This window comes from Prionailurus bengalensis, chromosome D4, assembly GCF_016509475.1.
Source record: "Prionailurus bengalensis isolate Pbe53 chromosome D4, Fcat_Pben_1.1_paternal_pri, whole genome shotgun sequence".
Taxonomy (NCBI): domain Eukaryota; kingdom Metazoa; phylum Chordata; class Mammalia; order Carnivora; family Felidae; genus Prionailurus; species Prionailurus bengalensis.
The window spans coordinates 92,047,931-92,067,666 of NC_057359.1; the positions used below are offsets into that span (position 1 = coordinate 92,047,931).

Below are 19,736 nucleotides of genomic sequence, written 5' to 3' on the forward strand. Positions count from 1 at the left end.
CTCAAAACCCAGACCCACAAGTTCGCACCCAGCACCTCCACCGCCTTCCCCTGGTCACGTGGTCCCAGAACCCACCTTGAGTCAAGGGAGGGGACGTAGACCCCGCCTCTTAATGGGCACTCGTGGTAAAGAATTTGTGGCCATTTTAAAACTGCCACGCTTAAAAAACACATTTTGGTATTTCGTGGGGGTTCATAAAATTACGCGGGTTCTATGTGGCTGTGGACTTCGAGCATTTTTCAGAAGGGGAGGTGGAGAGAGAGAGATGGGCAGACGTCGCCCTTCACCCGCTACCAGCGCTCGCCCCTGCCCGGACAGAAGCCCCTCACTATCCGGCTGGAATTGCTCTGGGCCTTTCTGTGTGTGCATTTATACGATGTGGTTTGCGATTGCGTAGACAGCTTTTATTTAACAGGAGAAGGGATGGGACTCTTGCTGTGTGATTTGCTCTTTTCCCTCAGTGACCTGTCTCGGCGGTCTTCCCGGGTCAGGCCGGCTGGACCAGCCCCTTCCTGTCCAGCCTCTGCGACGGGTTTCCTACACGCACTTTACTTTACGTGACGGGCCCCGGCCGGTGGGCACTTACCTGCTTTCCATTCTTTGCCGTCGCAGACGCCTCCGCCTTTGCGAGCTCCCTGCAGAACTCAGCCCTGAGGGGGCGATGGCGGGTCACTGTGCCTGCACATCCTGGTTGTTGCTGCTGGACCGCCGCCCCCACCGAAGGGTTCCCTCCCGCTCCGGATTTATCTTGGATCCCTAGAGCACGTCTCCTCTCCACTCGTACGTTGGTTGGTTCTGTTCACCATACGCATACGCTCTGGGCCAAGCGCTCCCCTCCCGCCGCGATTACGGGCGACACCTTTCTGACCGGGATCTCACAGTCCAGGAGACGGCAGGCCCCCCGGGTCACCTCCTGCCAGGCCAGTGGGGGGAGGGCGTGGCGCGTGCGGGCTGGGGCCTCTTGTTCTCCTGGAGTTTCGTTAAGCCAAGGGGTCTCTTCTGGATACCGCGTTGACTCGTCACAGTCGCTCTTGAGGGAGGAAAGGAGCCTGGATCCGGTGTCCATGCTGGGGACTCCAGCTACCGTTCCTGGCCCTGTTATTACAGCCCCTTCGTAGCAGGGGGACTGAGGCTCAGGGTCGGAAATGCTCGGGCCAGTGCAGCCTGCGGATTCCGGAATGTCGGGACGGTCAGTGCAGAAATGGTGCAGGCCCCCCATAGGTGCTGGATGCCCGGTAGGCCTCGGAGAGCGTCGCTGAACGAATGGGGTGCCCGTAGCCCCCCGGGCCCGCTCCAGTGACGGGTGTCGCTCGTCCATCACCGAGCCGTTGGCGAGTCCGGTCTGGAGCCGGTGCCGATCTGTCCCGCGCCCGCCCTCCCTCCTCAGCTCGGCGCCCTGGGCCCCACTCCCGGGGTGCCGGGCCTGGGCGAGGCCGTGGATGCAGAGGGCCCCCTGCCAGTGTGACCCCGGCTGGCCCGATGGCAGCCAGCCCGCCCTCCGGGCCTCGTGGAAGCAGGTGGGGCGGTGCGGAGAGCCTCTTGCCGCAAACACGGCCGGCCCGGGCCGTGAAGTCTGGCGCTTGGTGCCATCCCTCCCCCGCCCCTTCCCTCCAGAAAGAGGAGATAAATTACCTCCGGGGAAACTCAGATTAATCATCTGGTTCCCCCTCATGCCCGCGGGCTCCGCTCCTGGGCTGGCTCCTGCCGGCAGTGTGGGCCGGCCGCGGCCCAGCCCGCCCCTCTGCCCCACGCCATCCCTGCAGTGGGCCGGGGGTTCGCGTCCAGCTCTGCTCTGTTCCCAGCCCTTTGTGGGACGACGGGAGAGATGTACATACGTCCCTCTGTTTCTGGAAAGCCAGATGGAGAGCAGGGGGGGGCGGAGTGGAGCAGGCACGCCCCCCGGTGCTCGGGTCGGCGGGAAGATTCCTCTCGTCCCTCGGTGGTGCCCCGTGGGGCCCTCCCCGTGTGACCCTCCCGTGTGGCCCTGGCAAGCCCGGGCGGGGGCTTCTGCCGGCCTCCACGCGACGTCGCCTTCCCGTCCACTCCTCCCGTGGGACTCCTTCCCACGTGCTCTGACCTGCCAGCCGGTCCTCGTGGGAGTCCTGGCAGACAGCAGGACTCCCTCCCAGGAGCGTGAGAGGGTGTGACTGAGAGTGTGTGTATGAGTGTGTATGTGTGTGAGAGGGAGTGAGTGTGAATGTACGTGAGTGAGTGTGTGTGTGTTGAGAGTTACCTCCTGGTGGGGAGGGGCACCAGGCTGGACCGTATGTAGGTGCCCTCGGCCCAGGTGATGGCACGTACGTGTGTCTGGGCCCCATGAGGGCACCTGGCCAGCATTTGGCCACAGCGTGGGGTGACGTGCGGGGGGCAGGTGTCCAGACCCTCGGGTCAGCCGCGGTGACGGGTGGAAGATGGGGGTCACGGTCCGGGGCAGGCTAGGAGTTACCTCCCCCCTGGGGCCCTCCTTAGCCACACTGTGTTCCTAGGGAGGAAGCGACGTAGGTGCACGGTGGGTGTTCGGGGCCTCAGCTGCCTCCCTCCCCAGGGTTTGTGGGCACGCGGTGGGTGCCCAGAGACTCAGCTGCCGCCCTCCCCCGGCCGTGGAGGTGCACGGTGGGTGTTGAGGGCCTCAGCTGCCCCCCTCCTGGACCGGGACCACTGCACTCACAGCCCCAGTGTGCCCCCTGTTGGGAGGCCCTTCAAGGAAGGGGCATGAGCTGGTGCCAGCTCAGGGAGGCTGTGCCTGCCTCTCTACCTGCTGCCCTCCGTGGGCTTCCAGAACCTGTTTGCGTCCTGGCTGCGTCACCCGCTCGTGGAATCCCCGTGTGCTGAGGACTCACGTCCCGCCCCCCCCCCCCCCCCCGCCGCCCCCAGGACCACAGTTGCTGCGTGGACGGAATGCCACGGGCATCTGCTGGAGGGAAAGGACCGGCCAGGCCACTGCGAAGGGACCGGCACCAAGTGTGGTCCTAACTGGACGGCCCAGAAGCGCCCGCTTTTCCCAAGGCTGAGCTGCAGCCTGGGGGGTTTCTGGGCCCCCGGAGGACGGAGCAGGAACGAGGGAGGTCAGGGTCTCCCGCCAGCGGGACGGGTGCGGCCTGTGGGCCGAGGGCGTCCCGCTTATGAGCGAGGACCCGGCCGTTTGTGTGCGCCGGCCGAGCGAGGTCAGGCTGGGGGGCGCCCCGCGCGGTGGCCCTGGCCCTGGCCCTGGGGTGGGCTCCGGGTCCCCTGTGCCCTCTGCTGTCTGCAACGCCGTCCGGCTTTCGGTTCTGACGGGTTCTTAGCTCACCCTGCCCCCCGCCACGACTGCACTTCACCCTTAGCGTGACACCATGAGGTCAGAGTGAGGAGCAAGATGCGGCCTTCCCGCTCCCCGTCTCCCGGCCCTCGTGTCGGCTCACGGAAGGAGTGCTCCCAGGGAGCCCGTCCTGCGCCCCACAGTCCCTGCCCTCCTCCCCGCACACGGTGGGGGCGGTTGGGGGGGGCACGGGGCAGGTGCCCCGTGTCGTCCAGCAGTCCGATCTCAGGCCGGGTGAAGGGAGTCAACGCTGCTTGCGCCGTGGCCGTGGCCCCTGCCGGCCGGCATCCCGGTGCCGGCCACCCCTTGCGGTGTCCCTTCCCTTTTGCCGATGGTGACGGGGAGCCTCCGGATGGAACCCACTTTCCCCAGGGCCGTGGGGCTTGTGGCGGGGGGGAGCTGGGACCGGAGCCACATTTGCCGAGCCCTAATCCCGGGGCCTTCGGAGGCCCCCCGGGGGAGGCGGCTCGAGGAGGCCCGTCCTGGCCGTCCGGTCGAGGACACAGATGCTGCACAAATAGTCACATGCCACGAAGCTGAGGCCGTGTCAGCGCCCCGAGCTCTCGCTTAGAAACCGGAAAAGGGGCCAGAAACACCTGACAGACGGTGTCATTGGGCACGACGAGCTCCGTGCTGGGCTCACCCCCAGGGAAGACAGACTGGCAGGGGGTCAGGGATGTCGTAGGGGAGGCTAGTGGGGTCTCTCGGTGGGGGAGGGACGATGACAGCGAGCCCCCGCCGGGTGCGCCCTCACATCTGTTCCCGCATGGGACCCTCCAGTGCCCATAGGGCAGGGTGGGCAGAGCCAGGCTCCAATCCAGCCCCCTCTAGCCTCAAAACTGCCTGAGTTGGGGTCCAGGGGTGCTAAGGCCCTGCGGCAGGTCCCTGGGGGCTCAAGCAGGGCGGTCGTGCTGCCCGCCGCACAACCCCAGGACTCTCTCCTCAGGGACCGTGTTGGAGTGGTCCCCGCAACGCCGTGGCATCGGTGGGGTGGCGGCCGGTGAGAGCCGGGGCCTCCTGGACGGGACCGGGCCCTGATGTCCGCAGAGGAGTGATGGGAGCCACCGAAAGGGGTCACGGGGCGGCTTCAGGCACAAGGAGCCCGTCTTCCCCGTGTGGCAGCGAGCCTGGCCTGCCCCCAGTTGATGTGAGCTCCAGGGCTCTGCCCTGTGGCAGCCCCGGGGTGCCGGAGGGGGAAGGACTTGGAGGCGGTCTGAGCGCATTTTCCACCCCTGCCTGTTTGCTTTGTTCCCACAGTTTGGTCACTGAAGAGGAATTTCTGTCGGAGCCTCCGAAGGCCTGTTTGTTTTCCGACCTGCTGGGCTGACCTTCCTGATGGGGCCACGGAGGGCTGGTGGGAGGAGCCTCGGCCCTGGGTCGGGGGGGGGGGGGGGGGCTCTGCCCCCGCTCCCTCGCTGGTGTCCCTCGTCCTTCTTGCTTCCCCGAAGCGTAGGAGGGAACTAGTATGGACAGGGCAAGGGCTGGTGCTTCCGCGGGTGACCGTGTGGCGCTCTGCTGACACGGGACAAGTGGAGCCCTGGGGGGCAGTGGCCGTGTCTGCCGGGACCAGGGGTGCGGGGCTCCTCCTGAGGTTTGCAGCCCAGGGGAGCAGACCGCACACGGGCCTGAGGTACCTGAACTCACGGAAGGGCGCATCTCTGAGAGCAGCGAGGTTACCGCACGCGGGAGGCGGACGCGCCGTGATTCGGGGACCGCGTCCTTGAGCTCCGTGTGGCCCCTGCCTGTGCCGAGTGGACGCGGGTTCGGGGCTGGCATGGATCAGAAGCTGTGGATGGCTCTGTCGTGGCCCCAGCCGGGTCCCAGCCTGCTGGGGCCACTCAGGGTGGTCACTCCCCGTGTCCGCCCGTCTTCGCTCTCGGAATCAAGGGCGCCGGCACCCAGGTTATTTATGACTCCTTCTAGCTCTAAAATTGGACGGTTCTGAGAATTTTGAAGATGTAAACCTTGGTGGTTGCTTAGAGAACTCTTCACGTTTTCTTTTGGCGGTAACGGTGTTGACTCAAGGGTGCAGAGCGCCCGCCACTTGGCTCGTCCCATCGGGTTTGTCCGGCAGCCCGCAGACACCTGGCAGGATTTGGCCCTGGTCTCCGTTGAGAGGAAACGGTGGGCTGTGGGCCTTGGAGGGTGAGCCGTGGCGTTCTGGGGCCGGTGGCGGGGGTGGGGGGGTGGCGCGGGGCGGGGGGAGGGAGTCCCAGCACGCGGATGGAGTCCCTACAGGAAGGACTGTATCATCCCCACCGGGGTGCCGAGGGCACAGGCTGCGTGCCCCGCTTCTCCCAGCAGCACTGTCTGGAACCTGGGGCCTTCAGCGCTCCATGCATGTGTCACAGGAGGGCCGCAGGAGGGCCACCAGTGAAGGCAGGGGGGCGGACAGGGGCTGCGCAGGTGAGCGCAGGGCAGGGACAGAGCCGCCCAGATCCGCGCCCGTCCTCAGAGATCCCCGAGCCCAGGGGCCGATGGAGCCGGTCACCGTGGGGGACGGCGCTGATGGTCACCTTTCGATGAGGTAAAGGTGCTGTGATGCCCCCGCCCCTGCCGCCCGGCGCCTGGGGTCTGGTGGGAGCCCGTCACCCGAGAAGGGGACCCGGGGTCCCGGAGACGTGGCAGGTGGACGGGACGGCACAGGTGCACACTCCCTGGTGATAGAGTCACGGAGGGCACTGCTCTGGCTTCGGGCCCCGGGACTCGGAGGACTGAGGAACAGGTCCTCTCCCACGGGGCCTCTGTGACCTGGTGGAAACCAAAGGCCCCTGATGGTTCCAGGTCCAGGGAGAAGGTTCGGACAGCCCACGAGCTCCTCCCCGAGCCCGTAGGACGGGGTCAACAATCAGCCGCCGCGCCGTCCGGCCGGGATGGGCAGAGCGGGGGCTTCAGAGGCCGTCTCCACCCTCAGCAAGTGTCTGAGAACATGTGTGGCCTATTTAGGGCAAAGCGAAAAGCGAAAAGCGAAACAGAAGGGGTGCAGTTTGAGCCGAGCCAGACACAGGTGCCCTGTGCAGGGGGTCTGACTGTCGGGGCCCCGCGCTCGTGCCTTCTGGGCAGACTTGGGGGCTGTGCGCCCCCCCACCCCCCCGACGGCTGGCCAGCTTGGTGTCCGTGTGGCCCGCTGGCGGTGGGGCCGCACGTGCCCCGGGCGTGCCGGGCTGTGGGGTCACTCCCGGGGGCCGCTTTGGGGTCTCGCGCCCTGCAGTGTGCCGGGGGGCGGGGGCAGGAGCCCCGGTGGCGTGGGGCACCCTGGCTCTGAGTCCCCAGGGGCTCTGGGCAGATGGCTTTCGGAGTGGCTGTGGAGGGTGCAGAGGCCGCCCCGTGTGGTTGGTGGCCGCGCCGGTTGATCCGTTAGCCAGCCGGTTGTGAACCGTGTCCGTGGCGCCTCCGGGCCCCGATCCGGGCCGTTCGTTTCTGCTTTGGCTCCTCGGTAGGCCACTCGGTCCCGTGTTCCTTTCCAGGCTCCTGGTGCCGCCTTTTGGGCACAAAGCGCCTGTGGCTCCGCCCCCCGGGTGCCAGGACCTGGTTTGCTCCCCGAGACCCCAAGACCGCCCAGGAGTCTGCCGAACGCGGTTTTCGGCTCCCTGGGCTCCGCAGAGCCTGAGTGGGACGCGGGTGCCCGCTGCTCCCAGCGCACGGTGGCCCGCGTGCGGCGAGGGTGGCGCCGTCTCACCGTGGTGGCGGTGGCCTGGTTTTCACACTGGCGGCCTCAGGCGCCTGAGCGGGCGCTGGGTGGGTGCCGAGACGCGGCCAGTTCCCTCTGTGTCTCCACGGGGTGCTGAGACGCGCAGGGGGGAGGCCCGCCCAGCTGTTGTGGAGGGAGGAGGAGGGAGGGCTCGCGGACTGTCCGGGGAATGTGCCCCGGGCAGCCTTTGCTGGCAGAAGTCCTCTCATTGGCCTCAGCGAGGCGGTGACCTCAAGACCTTCTCCCTGGGGATGGTGGCGGGGGGGGGGGGGGTGATGCTGGTCTCAAACCAAAGGGCACCTGTCCCCAGAGCACCGTTTCCTGGGGGCGTTCTCATCCTCACGGAGGCACCGAGGACCTTGGTTTCTTAAGAAACTGCCTTTTGACAGGGAGGCTGTGTCAACGGGAGGGAAAGTCCACGGAAGCTCTGTCCTGCCAGATGCCTCCCAGGCCCTTCCCACACCTTTTATAAAACTTCAAAGTATTATTTTTTTTTTAGCTCTGGCACAGGGAGCCCCTGGCCGGCAGGAGGGGTGGCGTTGGGCCTGGATGGTCTGGTGGCCTTTTCAACTTGTTTAGCAGAGGCCTGTGAACATGTCCCGGAGGCTTCTGGAAAACAGCTCTCCCCCGCCAGCGATGGAGAAAACAGGTTTGCGAGCTGCCCATCTGGGAAGAACACGGCCAGCTATCGGGATGGGGGCCCCGAAAGCCCAGCCGGGATCTCTGGTCCCTCCCCTGGCCACCGCCCGTGCTGGAACCGAGTCTCAGAGATGAGCCAGAACTGCGTGCCATCACTGTGGCAGGTGAATGGGCGGCTGGCACCGGCCGTCCCTTCCCACGGCCCGAGTCCAGGTCTGGGCTCTGCCAGCGCCTGAGCCCGATGTCAAGTGGACAGACGTCCGGCAAGGGTTGTGGGCAGCCTGTAGGACGGTCGCCAGGGCCGCGAGCTTCAGAGGCGCCGCCCCCGCCGTGCGAGGGGGTGACCGCGCCGTGTGGGGGGCTGGGTCCTGGCAGGAGCCGAGAGCCACCCAGGGAAATCACAGAGGCCACAAGAGGCAGTGATCCCGTCCACGAGCGGAGGTCAGTCTGGACCGAGAGTGTCCTGGGTCCCCACGCTGTCCCTTCCCCCACCCACCCCTGCATCTCCTTGGTTACAGCGACAGGGGTCTGTGGCAAAGCCGAGTTGTGCAAACGGCCGCTGGCGGCAGAAGTCTGGGATCGAGGTGACATGGTGCCTTGCAGGGAACTGAGGGTGGGGGCGTGCTTCGTGCTGGAGAAAAGCAGCTTCTTCTCCTTGTGGCCCCGGTGTTCTCGGAGCCTGGCCCGGGCTGCCGCTTCCCCCATCCCGGCCCGTCGCCGTGTGGGGAGGGTAGCCCACGGGATGCCCTCTGCACCTGCCGCTGCCCTGGACACTCCCCTCCGGGCCTGCCCTCTCGGGCACGGGGTCTCTGTCAGGGCCTCGCTGGGCACGCACTGAGGCTGCCCAGCCTCTGGGGCCCCCACGCTCTCCGGCGGTTATGCTGAGCTCCCAGTGAGGCGGCTGGCTGCAGGATTCCTGGGATGCGGGAAGGGGAACCGATGCTGGGGGTCCTTTCTCACCTCCACATCCTCCACCCTTGTTAGGAAAGTGGGACTTGCCTTTGGAGCAAGCCTCGGGCCTGTGGTGAGCCCTCTGGGGAGGAAGGCTGGGGAGCTGATGAACTGAGTAGTTGAGGAGGGCCCAGGATCCAGGACAAGCCTGCGTGAGTCCACTCAGTGGGGGCTGAGTTTTTAGTAGCAGGTGTCAGAGTCTAATCCAAGTTGTTACGAACATAAGGACGGATGTATTGGCTCATGTGGGCGATGGCTTCAGGCACAGCTTGATCCAGGAGCAAAAGCCGTGTGGCAAGAGTCTGTCTCTGCTCGCTGACACTCCCCTCAGCCCTGGCAGAGGGCTGCCTGAAGCTCCTGCCTCATGGTCCCCAGTATGTGGGGCCAGCAGAGAGGAGAGGATTCCTCCTTCCCAAAGGAAAAGCCCCAGGATGGAGCTCGGTTGGCCTGGGCCAGTGTCTGGTCCACTAGGGCGCCGACCATCTGGGACCAGCTGGTGCTGTGCCCTCATTGGCCTGGTGGCAGGGGTGGGGCCAACCCCCTACTCCCTACCCCCACCCCCATCCCCACAGGGAGGTGCTGGGGCTGGGCTCCCCTAGCTTGGGCATCGCCCACTGTGATGTGGAAAACGTTGGGGTTCGGAGCCTGTGGCCGAGAAAGAATTCTCGAGACGTCTTCAGTGTGAAAAGGTGGCTTTATTAAAGCACGCGGACAGGTCCGGGGGCAGGAAGAGCTGTGAGAAGCGACTGCTTACCCACCGCCAAGTCGGGAGGGGGCTGGGGACAGCACAGGCCTCCAAGGGATTTGGGAGCAAGGTTTCCAGGGCCCCGAGAGGGCTCACTATTGTTGGGAAAAGGTCACGTATTACTGTTTAGCAAACCCTCAGTCATGAGACCTTTCAGATGCGTATCAGGGGACCATACGCTTGGAGTCTGATTTGCTACCTTGTATCTTGGGGGGTAGAGGTGAAGGAAGTTTCCGAAGGGATTTTTACGCGATAAAGGACACTTACAGGATCCCGGAGGTCGGGATGAGGTCAAGCTAAGATCGCCGTTTGCCCTTAGCGAAGTGTCATCATCGAGGCAGCTGGGCTCCCAGAGGGCGGTGACTCTGCCTGTCCCAGGGACTTGTCCAGGGGCTGGACGCAGTGAGGAAATTTAAGGTTTTCCTTCTGACTCTAAGTTGGAGTTTGTTTTCTCCGCGGGGACTCCCGGGGCCTCTTGCAGTAACGTGAGCTGAGCTTTCCGTAGGGAGCCGCCTTTGTTTGGGGCAGGTGTGTGGACAAGCCCGTGGTCCTCACAGCCTGGAGGTCCCTGCTCTTTCTGATGTGAAGGAGGGAGGCCACGTTCGGGCCCGAAGGCCCTGGGGCACCGCTGCCCTTCTCGGAGGAGCCCCCACCGGAGGGCCAGGAACTTTCCGGAAGGGAGGCAGGGCCCTGCTCCTCGCTCGTTCTTGGTTCTGCTCTGTCTTGTAGGCAGAGGTCTTCTGGGGGCAAGCGAGAATTGCATCTTTGCTGTAAACAGTTATGGGACAATCGTGTGTTAATCGGGTGACAAGGGGGATAACACGTGCTCAGGGCGCGTGGGGTGTGCGGGCTCCAGCAGAATCCGTGCACGGTCAGTCTGTGTTCCGCCACCAGGGGGGTCCCACCGGCCCCGCAGCTGCCGGTGGACGAGGGAGCCGGGCAGGCGAGGGTTCGTTCCTGCGACGGGAGCTGGGCCTGGAGCACGGCTCTGGGGGCCGCAGCGCACGTCCCCCCAACACCCGGCGTCTGAGCTGGTTCTGAGCCGCCTCCAACTCCCCTGAGCCCTCCGGGCGCTCCTGGGAAGGTGGGGGTGCCCTGTGCCGCTCCTTCCCTGCCTGTCTAACCCCACACCTCCCTTCCTTTGCCATTTCAGCTCAGCCAGCAGATCTCCTGAAGGTTCTAGATTTTCACAACTTGCCTGACGGAATAACAAAGACAACAGGTTTTTGTGCAACGCGGAGATCTTCCAAAGGCCCAGATGTCGCTTACAGAGTCACGAAAGATGCTCAGCTCAGCGCACCTACCAAGCAGCTGTATCCTGGTAAGAGACGGGCGTGTGTGTCCTCGCTGGTGGGTGGTGGTGAGGGGATGTGTGTTCTGGTGGAGGGCACGGCTCTCCCCTCCTGCCTCCCGCCCGGGCGCAGAGCTGGAACCCCATGTGGCGGGAGAAGCACCCTTGATTTCCCAGGAAGCTCTTCTGAGGAGGCCGGTGTGAGCTCGTTATAGTGAAAAAACCCAGCAGCCATCACATGAGCCCTCACCACCGAAGGTGGGGGCGTGAGGCCTCGTCCGTCCGCCTCGCTGTTCCAAGCAGGTGTATCTCCAGCTGTAGACAGACTGCCAGGACCCCAGGTGCAGAAAGGTGATGGACGGTTCTCCGGTGAGGTGGAGAGAGACCCAGGGTCATGGGAAAGGAAGCCCTCGCACACAGAGGCTTAATTGGGGGCAGTGACATTGAGAGACGCGTGAATCGAGCATCACGGCTCGCAGCAAGAGGGTGCAGGCTTTTAATGAGAGGTGATTGCCAAGCGCCAGGCCTCTGCTTTTAATGACGCGCCTGGCACGGGGAGCGCCGTTGGCTGCTAAGACGTGGCATCCGAGTCGTCCCGGTCCCCCGGCTGCGGACCAGTGTGGCGCCCCCTCCCCACGCGCCAGAGTGAGTTCAACCCTCTGGGCTTATCTGGCCGCGGGGAGACAGCCGACGGTCGGTCGATAAGCTCTCCCCCTGCCTTAAAGGAGCCCTTTTCGCTTCGGGTCCGAAAGGGGCCGGGGCTCCAGGCGGATCCGTTCACCTTAGGAGATGCTCTGTAATTATTAGAAAACTGGGCGTCATCTGTTTGGTGACCTGGCTGTGACCCCAACCTTGGGCGGCCCTTTGACAAATGGCGGTGTCTCTGCTCCCGCGTCCCCCCCCCCCCCCCCCGGGTCCCGAGGGACACATTCTTCCGGGGGCTGCTGTCCGCTCCCTGGACCCCTTGGACTCAGCCGGCCTTTAATCCGTGGGCCCTTAGGAGGCTGTCCCTGAGAGGGCCCGGGTCGGCCCTTTACAAGAAGGTCACTCTGGGTAGATGAGGTCAGCCAGGGACACCGCGTTCCCTGCGGAACCGTCAGGAGCCCACCTCTGGGTCAGGGCCCCCTCGTGCTCCCAGCAGACGGCCGCAGGGGCCTCCGTGCCCAGCATCCCGGGAGCACTTCCTCACCTTTGGGGCTGAGCCTAGACACGCGTCTTAGGATCGCCCTCGTTCTCGTCTTCTCCCAGAAGCTGCCTACATCCTGCCCCACGTCCCCTGCCCTAGAGAGACTTGGGGGGCTGGGACCAGAGAAGGGCTCGAGGCGGAGCGGTGGGGGGCTTCCCCAGGCCCCGGCGGCCGCGCGGAGCGTGTGTGATGCTGTCCCCGCGTAAGGCCTCCTGGGGAAGCCAGGTGGGCCGCCTGGGAGGTAGCCTGCTGGACGCCCGGCTCGGGGGGTCTCTGTCACGACAGACTCCTGGGGTTTCTTTCCTTCTGTCTTCCCGGCCTCCTTACGTCATGTCAGAGAGATCGCATGGACCTCAGAATAGAGACTAATTATCGGAGGTCTGGTCTGAAGTCAGGAGTAAGGCACGGCACGGTTTTCAAGCCCTTGTTTTCCCTAAGCTCTCCAATTAGTAACTTGATTACACAGTTAGCGTTTGAACGCTCCGACGGGGTGCTCTGGTTGCGATTAGCCTGTGGAGTCGAAGGAGCCTAACAGAGCCAGACAAAGCTGGGGACTTGCCTCGGGCTGATTGGAGCAGGGGTTTCTGTGGGGTCCCTTCTCTGAGTGTGGAGCCGCTGCGGTTTGCTGACCCCCGTCAGCCAGAGCGGCCCAAGGACGTTCTTCCGGGTCCGTGTCCTGTGACCGTGGCCTCGGATGTGAGGAAGCACACGGCTTCTGTCCCTTCTCGCGGAACCTCTGAGCGAGCCAGACGCCGGACGTCCTTTGCGCTGTGACGCCCGCCTCCCGGGTCGGGGGACAGTGTGGCTGCTCGGAGACGCCTGGGTCAGCTGGGCCGGCCGTGTGGTCCGGTGGCCACATGCACGGTTTTAAACGTGTCTTAGAGCAGAGGGAGGTCGACGTCCAGGTGATTGCTTCCATGAGGAGAAGGCCCCGGACTTGTCTGCAGCGGGCCACCTGGATCCTCTGGGGAGCAGTGGCCCCTTCACAAGCCGGTGGCCAAGGCTCGCGGGTATTTGGGAGCCCTTGTGGGGACTCTTCCCCCAGCGTGGGCCAGACACGGGTTAACCCAGGTGCCCGCCTCGCCCGCTCATTTATTCTGCGGCTACGTACGAGCTTCCGCAGCACAGGCTTCTCTGGGGAGCCCGGGTACCGTCGGGGAGGACCGCAGGCGGGCAGCCTGGTGCTGTGTGCACCCGGTAGCCGGACAGAGACCCCTCCCTGACCCTCAGAGGTCTTCCTCGTCTCCTTGGGCCCAGGGGTCTGGGTCCTGAGGTCAGTGGACCCGGGACGGCAAGCGGGGACCTGTCCCGGCAGTTGGCCCTGGGTGGCCCTGATGCCGTGTAAGCAGTCTATAGGGATTAAGGCAGAGCCCAGAGCTGTGACGCTTTGGGGGGCAAGCCGGAGAGGGTGGCGCTGCTTGCCTGGGGGTCCCCGGGCCTCGCCACTCTCTGCTTGCAGGAGGGACACCGTGTCAAGGAAGACAGGCCCGAGACCCTAGAAGATACCATCATGGATCCCCGTGAACGCAGGAGACCAGTGTGTCCCATCAGGCTGCCCCCACTTCCTGGACGGGCGTCTGCCCTGGGGCCCCAGTGACAGGGGCTCCTTTGTCCATAGAACCAGCTCGGCCACATCCACACTGTGCCCTCTGAAGGCTTCCGGAACATGGCACGCTTCCTCATGATCACGGGCCCCCTCCTCTGTTCTTGTGCCTTGGATTGGGGTCCCCTCTCCATTTTGTCCTCCACCTGGTACCCTCGGGGCCCCTGAGACTCCCTTCATGTTCCGGATCCGAAGCAGGGGCGGGGTGTCACAATGTGCCCCCACCCCCTTTTGCCTCCCCCCCCCCCCCCCCAGACCTTCCCTCCTGGTGGGCCTGGGGCTCCGGATCAGCCTCTGTCCAGAAGAACGTCCTGTCCGGGAGCTGTTGGCGAATGAGGATTCAGTTTAATAGTGATGCCCTTATTAAACTCCTACTGTATACTCAGACTGCCCCAGTGCCTTTGGGCCTCAGCAAAGTAGACAGGAAATGACTCAAGGAAGTCATCCCTTAAGGAAGTCATTCGTTTGCCCTCTGTCTCCACCTTGGGACCCCCCCCCCCCCCGAGTTGGCCTTTGGGGGCTGGTTGGTTTCACCGGTTGAAGCAGCCACAGCACCTTCCTGTTGGCTCGCCCTGGCAAGATCTCCGCACCCTGGGTCCTGCAAAGGTCACAGAGGCTGCAGCATGCAGTTTTCCGGCCCGCCCCTCCCCCCTTGGCCTGGTGCCCTGGAGGTCCCCTTGTCCCCAGCATGTTACCCTGCAGCTAGCTCTCTGCTCCAGTGAGCAGAAGCAGGGGCGGTGGCCTGGCCGTGCAGCTCTTCCGTCAGCAGAGGGCGCTCACGGATAGCTTCTGGGCTGGACGCGGCCCCCCACCCCAGCCCTGCCGCCCCTCGGACCTTGGGGCGGCTGCTTGACCGGGTTGCCATCCCAAGGAGCGGTGGGTCTGATAACAGAGTCCCTCCGCGTCCAGGTCCGTGAGCCGGGTCCACAGCCCCGCGTGACGCTTCTCGCCCCCGTCAGTCAGGGTGCGGGTGCCCCACACCTCTCCGGGTGCCGCTCCTGCCGGCCGGTTCCGCAGAGCATTTCTGCGTGGCTCCCCTGTGTCAGGACCAGCCACGCTCTCTCCACGCTCCGGGCCCCGTGCAGAATTGCGGGCTGTGCCACTGTCGCGGCCAGAGAATGGCGCGTGCGAGTGGGGAGGTCGGGAGCACACGGAGCGGGCCTGCGCGCACTCAGCGGGCCGCGTGGGTCTGGCTGTCAGTGACCTTGTGTTGTTTCCGTCCTGAGGTGTAAAGTGTGTTTTCTGCCATTAACATACAGGGTTGGTTTTTTCCTTTCTTTTTTAAAAGTTTGGGTTGAAGTCCTTTGATTTCTTTCTCCCTTTCTTCTGGTTTGCACGTCAACCGGGAAATGGCAAAAAGTATGGTCCCTGCTTCTTGCCTTCCTTTCCTCTGCCCTCTCTCCCCCTCCCTCCCTCCTGCAGGCACCAAATGAGACACAATCTGCCAGGTCCAGCTTTAGGAGCAGTGATGCATCTGGAACAGCCCCTGCTCAGAGGAAGCTGACATTCTAGGAGGTTCTAATTAGGATTTATACGCAGTATGTGTTGAGGAACTCAGGAGATGACATTGAAGGCTCACAGCTGGAAGGAGCAATCAAGTTTGCCTTTACTGAGCTTCAAAGAGGATGGGCTCGGTCACGTGGTGATAGGGAAGGGCTACAGGAACGGTTTGATCAAGGGGCAGATGTGTAGCAGATGGCTGTGCACCACCATATGCGTCCGAAGTTGCCAGGTCCCGAGCTGGTCTGTTTGCAGAGCTGTGGCTGCGTGCAGCTGAGGGCTTCCTGACTGCCCTCTCCCCTCTGTTTTCTGTTACAGCGTCTTCATTTCCCGAGGACTTCTCCATTCTAACCACTGTGAAAGCCAAGAAAGGCAGCCAGGCCTTCCTGGTCTCCATCTACAATGAGCAGGGCATCCAGCAGATCGGCCTGGAAATGGGCCGCTCTCCGGTTTTCCTCTATGAGGACCACACAGGGAAACCAGGGCCAGAGGACTATCCCCTCTTCAGGGGCATCAACCTGTCGGATGGCAAGTAAGTGGGCACCGCTCGGCAGCCCAGTCCTGCCCCCGCTGGAGGGTCAGGGCAGGCCGCCGAAAGCCTGCTGGCTGCTAAGGGACCTCACGGCAGGACGCGCTTTATAAAAAGCAGGGTAGGGCCAGATGCGCACAGGCGGGCGCCAGGCAGAGGGAGGACGGGGCTCGAGTCTGGAGGCCTGGGTCCTGGTCTCGGGTCGCCCTGCGTGCCTTTGGGGAACGCTTTCTTCTCCCTGGGCCTCTCTGCTTCTCCTGTGTAAAATGCGCTGAAGTATCTCAAATGCCAGGCTCCTGGTCTCAGCAGGGACGTAAAAAATTGTGTGGTTATACCCGACTCCTTCCAGAAAAGATGTAAGATACCCTTAAGGACACAGACACATCAGAGGCGGGAGCACACGATTTAAGAAAAAACAAAACAAAAAAGACAGGTCTTTCCAGAATTCTCTGCTGGGGGCATACCTCCACCCTGGTAGTTTGAAAGTCAGCTCGTCCGTGGCTGACACGTCTGAGGCCCTGTGCGTGATCTTCGAAGAGCCTCGGGATGTGGTCCCTGTGCTTGTCGCTGAGAACTTCACACAGGCCCACCCATCCTCCCCCTCCCCTGCAAGCGCCGTCTTCTCCAGCAGCCCGCAGTCTGCCGGAGGGTTCGGGGGGCTCTCGCGAGGCAGGGCCACTGTGTCTGCCTGCCCTTGACCCGCTGGAGAGCCCGCGGAAGGTTCCAGAGCCCGTGCCCAGGGCTTCCCAGGGAGCTCACGGGGGCAGACAGCTGACCTGGTGAGAGGTGAGAGACGTGGAGACCTCCACGGCCCGAGCGGACCTCCCAGGGCCACGCCGTGTGGCCGACATCTGCACCCAACCTGGTCTGATGGCAGAGGCTCAGCTCGGAGCTGCCCGGCCCCGCCCTGACGGTGCGGGAAATGGCCGTTTGCCGCAGGGCCGCCTGTGCTGGCCTTCCGCGACACGGGCCCCCTTCACCCGCTGGGCTGTCTGTTTCTCTGCAGGTGGCACAGGATCGCTCTCAGCATCCACAAGAAGAACGTCACCTTGATCCTGGATTGTAAAAAGAAGACCACCAAGCCCCTCGACCGCAGCGACCACCCCGTAATCGACGTCAACGGCATCATCGTGTTTGGAACCCGGATCCTGGATGAGGAAGTGTTTGAGGTGAGACGGGGGAGGGGAGGCCGGCCCACGCGCCCCCTGGGCCCAGCGCTGGCGGGTCGTCACTGCTAGATACGGCCGCCGCGGCTGCCCGGCTCCTCCTCGGGGACGCTGGCATCCCAACACGGCCATGCTTCCATCGGCCGAAGCCTCTACTGTCCCAGATGGGGTTGTGGCCTGTGGGAGCGGAGAGGCCCCTTGAGGACAGCAGTCCCCAGCCCCATCCAGGGGGTCCAGGGACAGGCTTGGGAAGGACACGGACTTCGGTGAGCGGGGCCCGAGGCTTGTGGACGCGTGCACGGCCCTGCCTTCTGGTATCTTCGGCCGTTCTGGGGAGGGGGCGGCTGTGACCGGGTGGACTGGGAGCCAGAGCCGGGCCGGTGCATGGGAGCTGCCGGAAGGCACGAACCGTGCCACCTGTGGCCTGGAGCCCAGCTTTCCGGGAGAGCGCCTCAGGGACGGGGAAGGGGCTGAGCGGAGCATCCCATGGAGTTCTGCGTCTCTGTCCTCCCAGATGGGGGTTCAGCGTCAGGGTGTTAAAGCACTCTGTCCCGCTGGTGACCAGGGGCAGGTGACCAGCGGTTTCCGGATGCCCCGGGGGAGCGCGGTGGCATCACCTGGGGACCTTTTAAAGCACAGACGCTCGGGCTTTGCCTCCTGAGGTGCTGGGGCACAGGCCTGGGATCTGTCTTCTAGAAGGCCCTCAGGAGACCGGTGGCCCCTCCGGCTTGGGTGACGTGACAGCCAGGACCCCTCCGCTGGACGTCTTTTCTTTTATGTTTTGCTTGGGCTTTTTGCGGAGGGAGGAGGTTCAGCTGCCACCAGGGCCCCGTGGCTGGAGCGTGTTTGGAAACAGCTGTGCTGGATGGTCTCTGAGGGCTTTGCCAGCTCTCAGGGTTCGCCCGTGGGGCCCCCAGAGACGGGAGGATGAGGCAGCATCTCCTGGCGGAACTCCCCAGCGCCAGCGTGAGCTCCCTGCTCACACACTTGGCCGCGACTGAGAGGTCGGCTCTGTGCCCACCGCTCCTGTGCTCCCCCCTGAGGTGGGGTCTCCGGGTCGGTGCATCTGCTCCGTGACTTGGAGACCCCCCCCCCTCGCCCAGGGCTGGACGGGTGTTGACCGGATCCGGGGCTCTGCGGGGGCCCCCGGAGGGCGAGAGAACACACGCCGGCCACTTCTGTTTCTGTGCCAACGGCAGGGCCGTCTGCTGCCGATTCCAGGCTCTTCCAGCGGGGAGGGTGGTCACACTGCAGCAGGCGAAGAATGACTTTCTGAAAGTGTCATCCTTCCATAAAGTCATAACGGTGCGTGTGGCATCACCGCAAAACATTCGGGGACGGACGGCGGCCGGTCCGCTGCTGGCTCCCCGGGGCCACGCCCCCTCCTCGCGCGCACGCTGGATCTGGGGCCTCAGGCAAGTGGCTCTCGCATTTCCCGGCCTCGGCTTCCCCATCTGTGCAATGGGGTCACGGATCGTGAATGCAGCCGCGGCAGAAGTGGCCTGAGGTCGCACGTGATAGCGCGTGTCACGCTGTGTCCCTCGGAGTAAGCGCTCGACGAGCGTTAGCTGCTCGTTCTCGATTTTAGTTCAGCGCCAAGGCAGGTGCGGAGGGGGGACAGAGCCCAGGGGCATCGGACGCGATGCACCAGCAAGGAAAGACCAGAACGGCGGCCTCTACGGGAGGGTGGGGCGGGAGGGTCCGCAGAGGGAAGGCCGGGGAGCCAGTGCGTGCAGGCGGGGCCGGGGGCCCTGCGGGGTGCGTCCCGGGACGGCGGGGCGGGGTGGGGCCCGGAGCCTGCTGGAACCGCCAGATTCTGCAAGTTACGGAGATACACCCTTTGGGCGCATTTCTGACCAGACTTGCCCAGAAACCCGGGATGAACTGTGAGACAGCCGGGGCCGTGAGCCAGGCGGGAGGCGGCTGTGGGGTCCCCTGGGGAGCTGGTGTCAAAGGCACGGGGGCCACACAGACTGGGTTGAGCTGTCGCTGGTTCAGGTCGCCTGCTGGTGGCAGGACCCGGGTAAAGCAGATGAGCCACAGGAGCTCGTTTGTGTAATGGGGTCCCGGTAGCGGCACCTGGGAGGTGTCGGGGGTGGGGGCTGCTTCCCTCGGCTCACCTATCGGAGCCCTGGCTGTGGGTGCCCGCTGGGCGACGGGGAGCCAGGGCGCTGGGACTACCCATTTCTCCGTTGGTTAGGAAGTTCTGGATAACCGGAGGCGGGAAGGTGTGCTGAGGGAGGGCAGTGACCGCGCGCGTTTGAGTTCATTCGTCGTGCGGCGGCTTTTCTGTGCCGGGCAAATTCTTGGTGATTTCTAGTGCCCTTTGTGCGTTCACGGCGTAAAGATTCGGGAACAGGCTTTATTTCTCTTTAAAAAAAAAAAATGATCCTAAAACCAATATTGCTTCCTTGATATCCCGACCGAGCCCAGAGGCGCTCAGGAACACGAAATACTGAGACTCCGCGGCCGTCGGGAAGGGCCGGGCGGGGCCAGGGCGGGGGCAGAGTCCCAGCTGTACCGCTCACCAGCTGGGGGACGCCGGGGGAGTTGCCCGGCCCCTCCGAGACTCGGGGTCCCCATCGGCACCGCGGTCGACCCCGTTGTCACGCGTGTGCGTGAGGCAGTGCGGGGCTCGCGGCGCGGCTGAGGACGGGCCACGTTCAGTGGCAACGGCAGCTCACGAACCCTTGCCGTGGCACTCGTTCTGAGCGGGAGGGGCTGCCGGGGTCGCGAGGGCTCGTGGGCCACGCACGAGGCGTCCGTGCTCTGTGGGAGGTGGTCCCCCGGACCTTCCCGGCTGGGAGACTTGCTCACGTTGGAAAACGTGACCTGTCTTCCGCAGTGAGGACTGTGGGGTGCAGTGGTGCCACGCTGGGGCGGAATCTGTGTGAAATGCCTTCACCCGCCAGGCCACGGCGGACCACACTGACCTGGACCCTGGGCCGTTGGAGGCCAGGCCGTGCCGAGGCCCTCTGGCCCTTTGTCAACACTGACCAGCCAGTGTGCTCCCCGTGTGGCGGCTCGGGGTCGAGAGCTGTCCCTTGCCTCCGCTTTCCCAGACTCCCCTTGCAAGTTCAGTGCCGGGACTCCTGCCTTAGAGACCAGGGCCTCCAGCTGGGCAGGGCCGGCCGAGG

General features: G+C 64.4%; 1 protein-coding gene across 2 annotated transcripts in view; it reads left to right on the top strand.

Annotated features, from left to right (window-relative positions):
- The window catches only part of COL5A1 (collagen type V alpha 1 chain), a 149,402-nt gene that overhangs the window by 24,506 nt on the left and 105,160 nt on the right, over positions 1–19,736 (top strand). For both annotated transcript variants that reach the window (XM_043565112.1, XM_043565113.1), the window contains exons 2-4: positions 10,478–10,645; positions 15,223–15,436; positions 16,440–16,602. In XM_043565112.1, the coding sequence (XP_043421047.1) occupies positions 10,478–10,645; positions 15,223–15,436; positions 16,440–16,602 (545 nt within the window). The remainder of the gene's footprint in view (positions 1–10,477; positions 10,646–15,222; positions 15,437–16,439; positions 16,603–19,736) is intronic.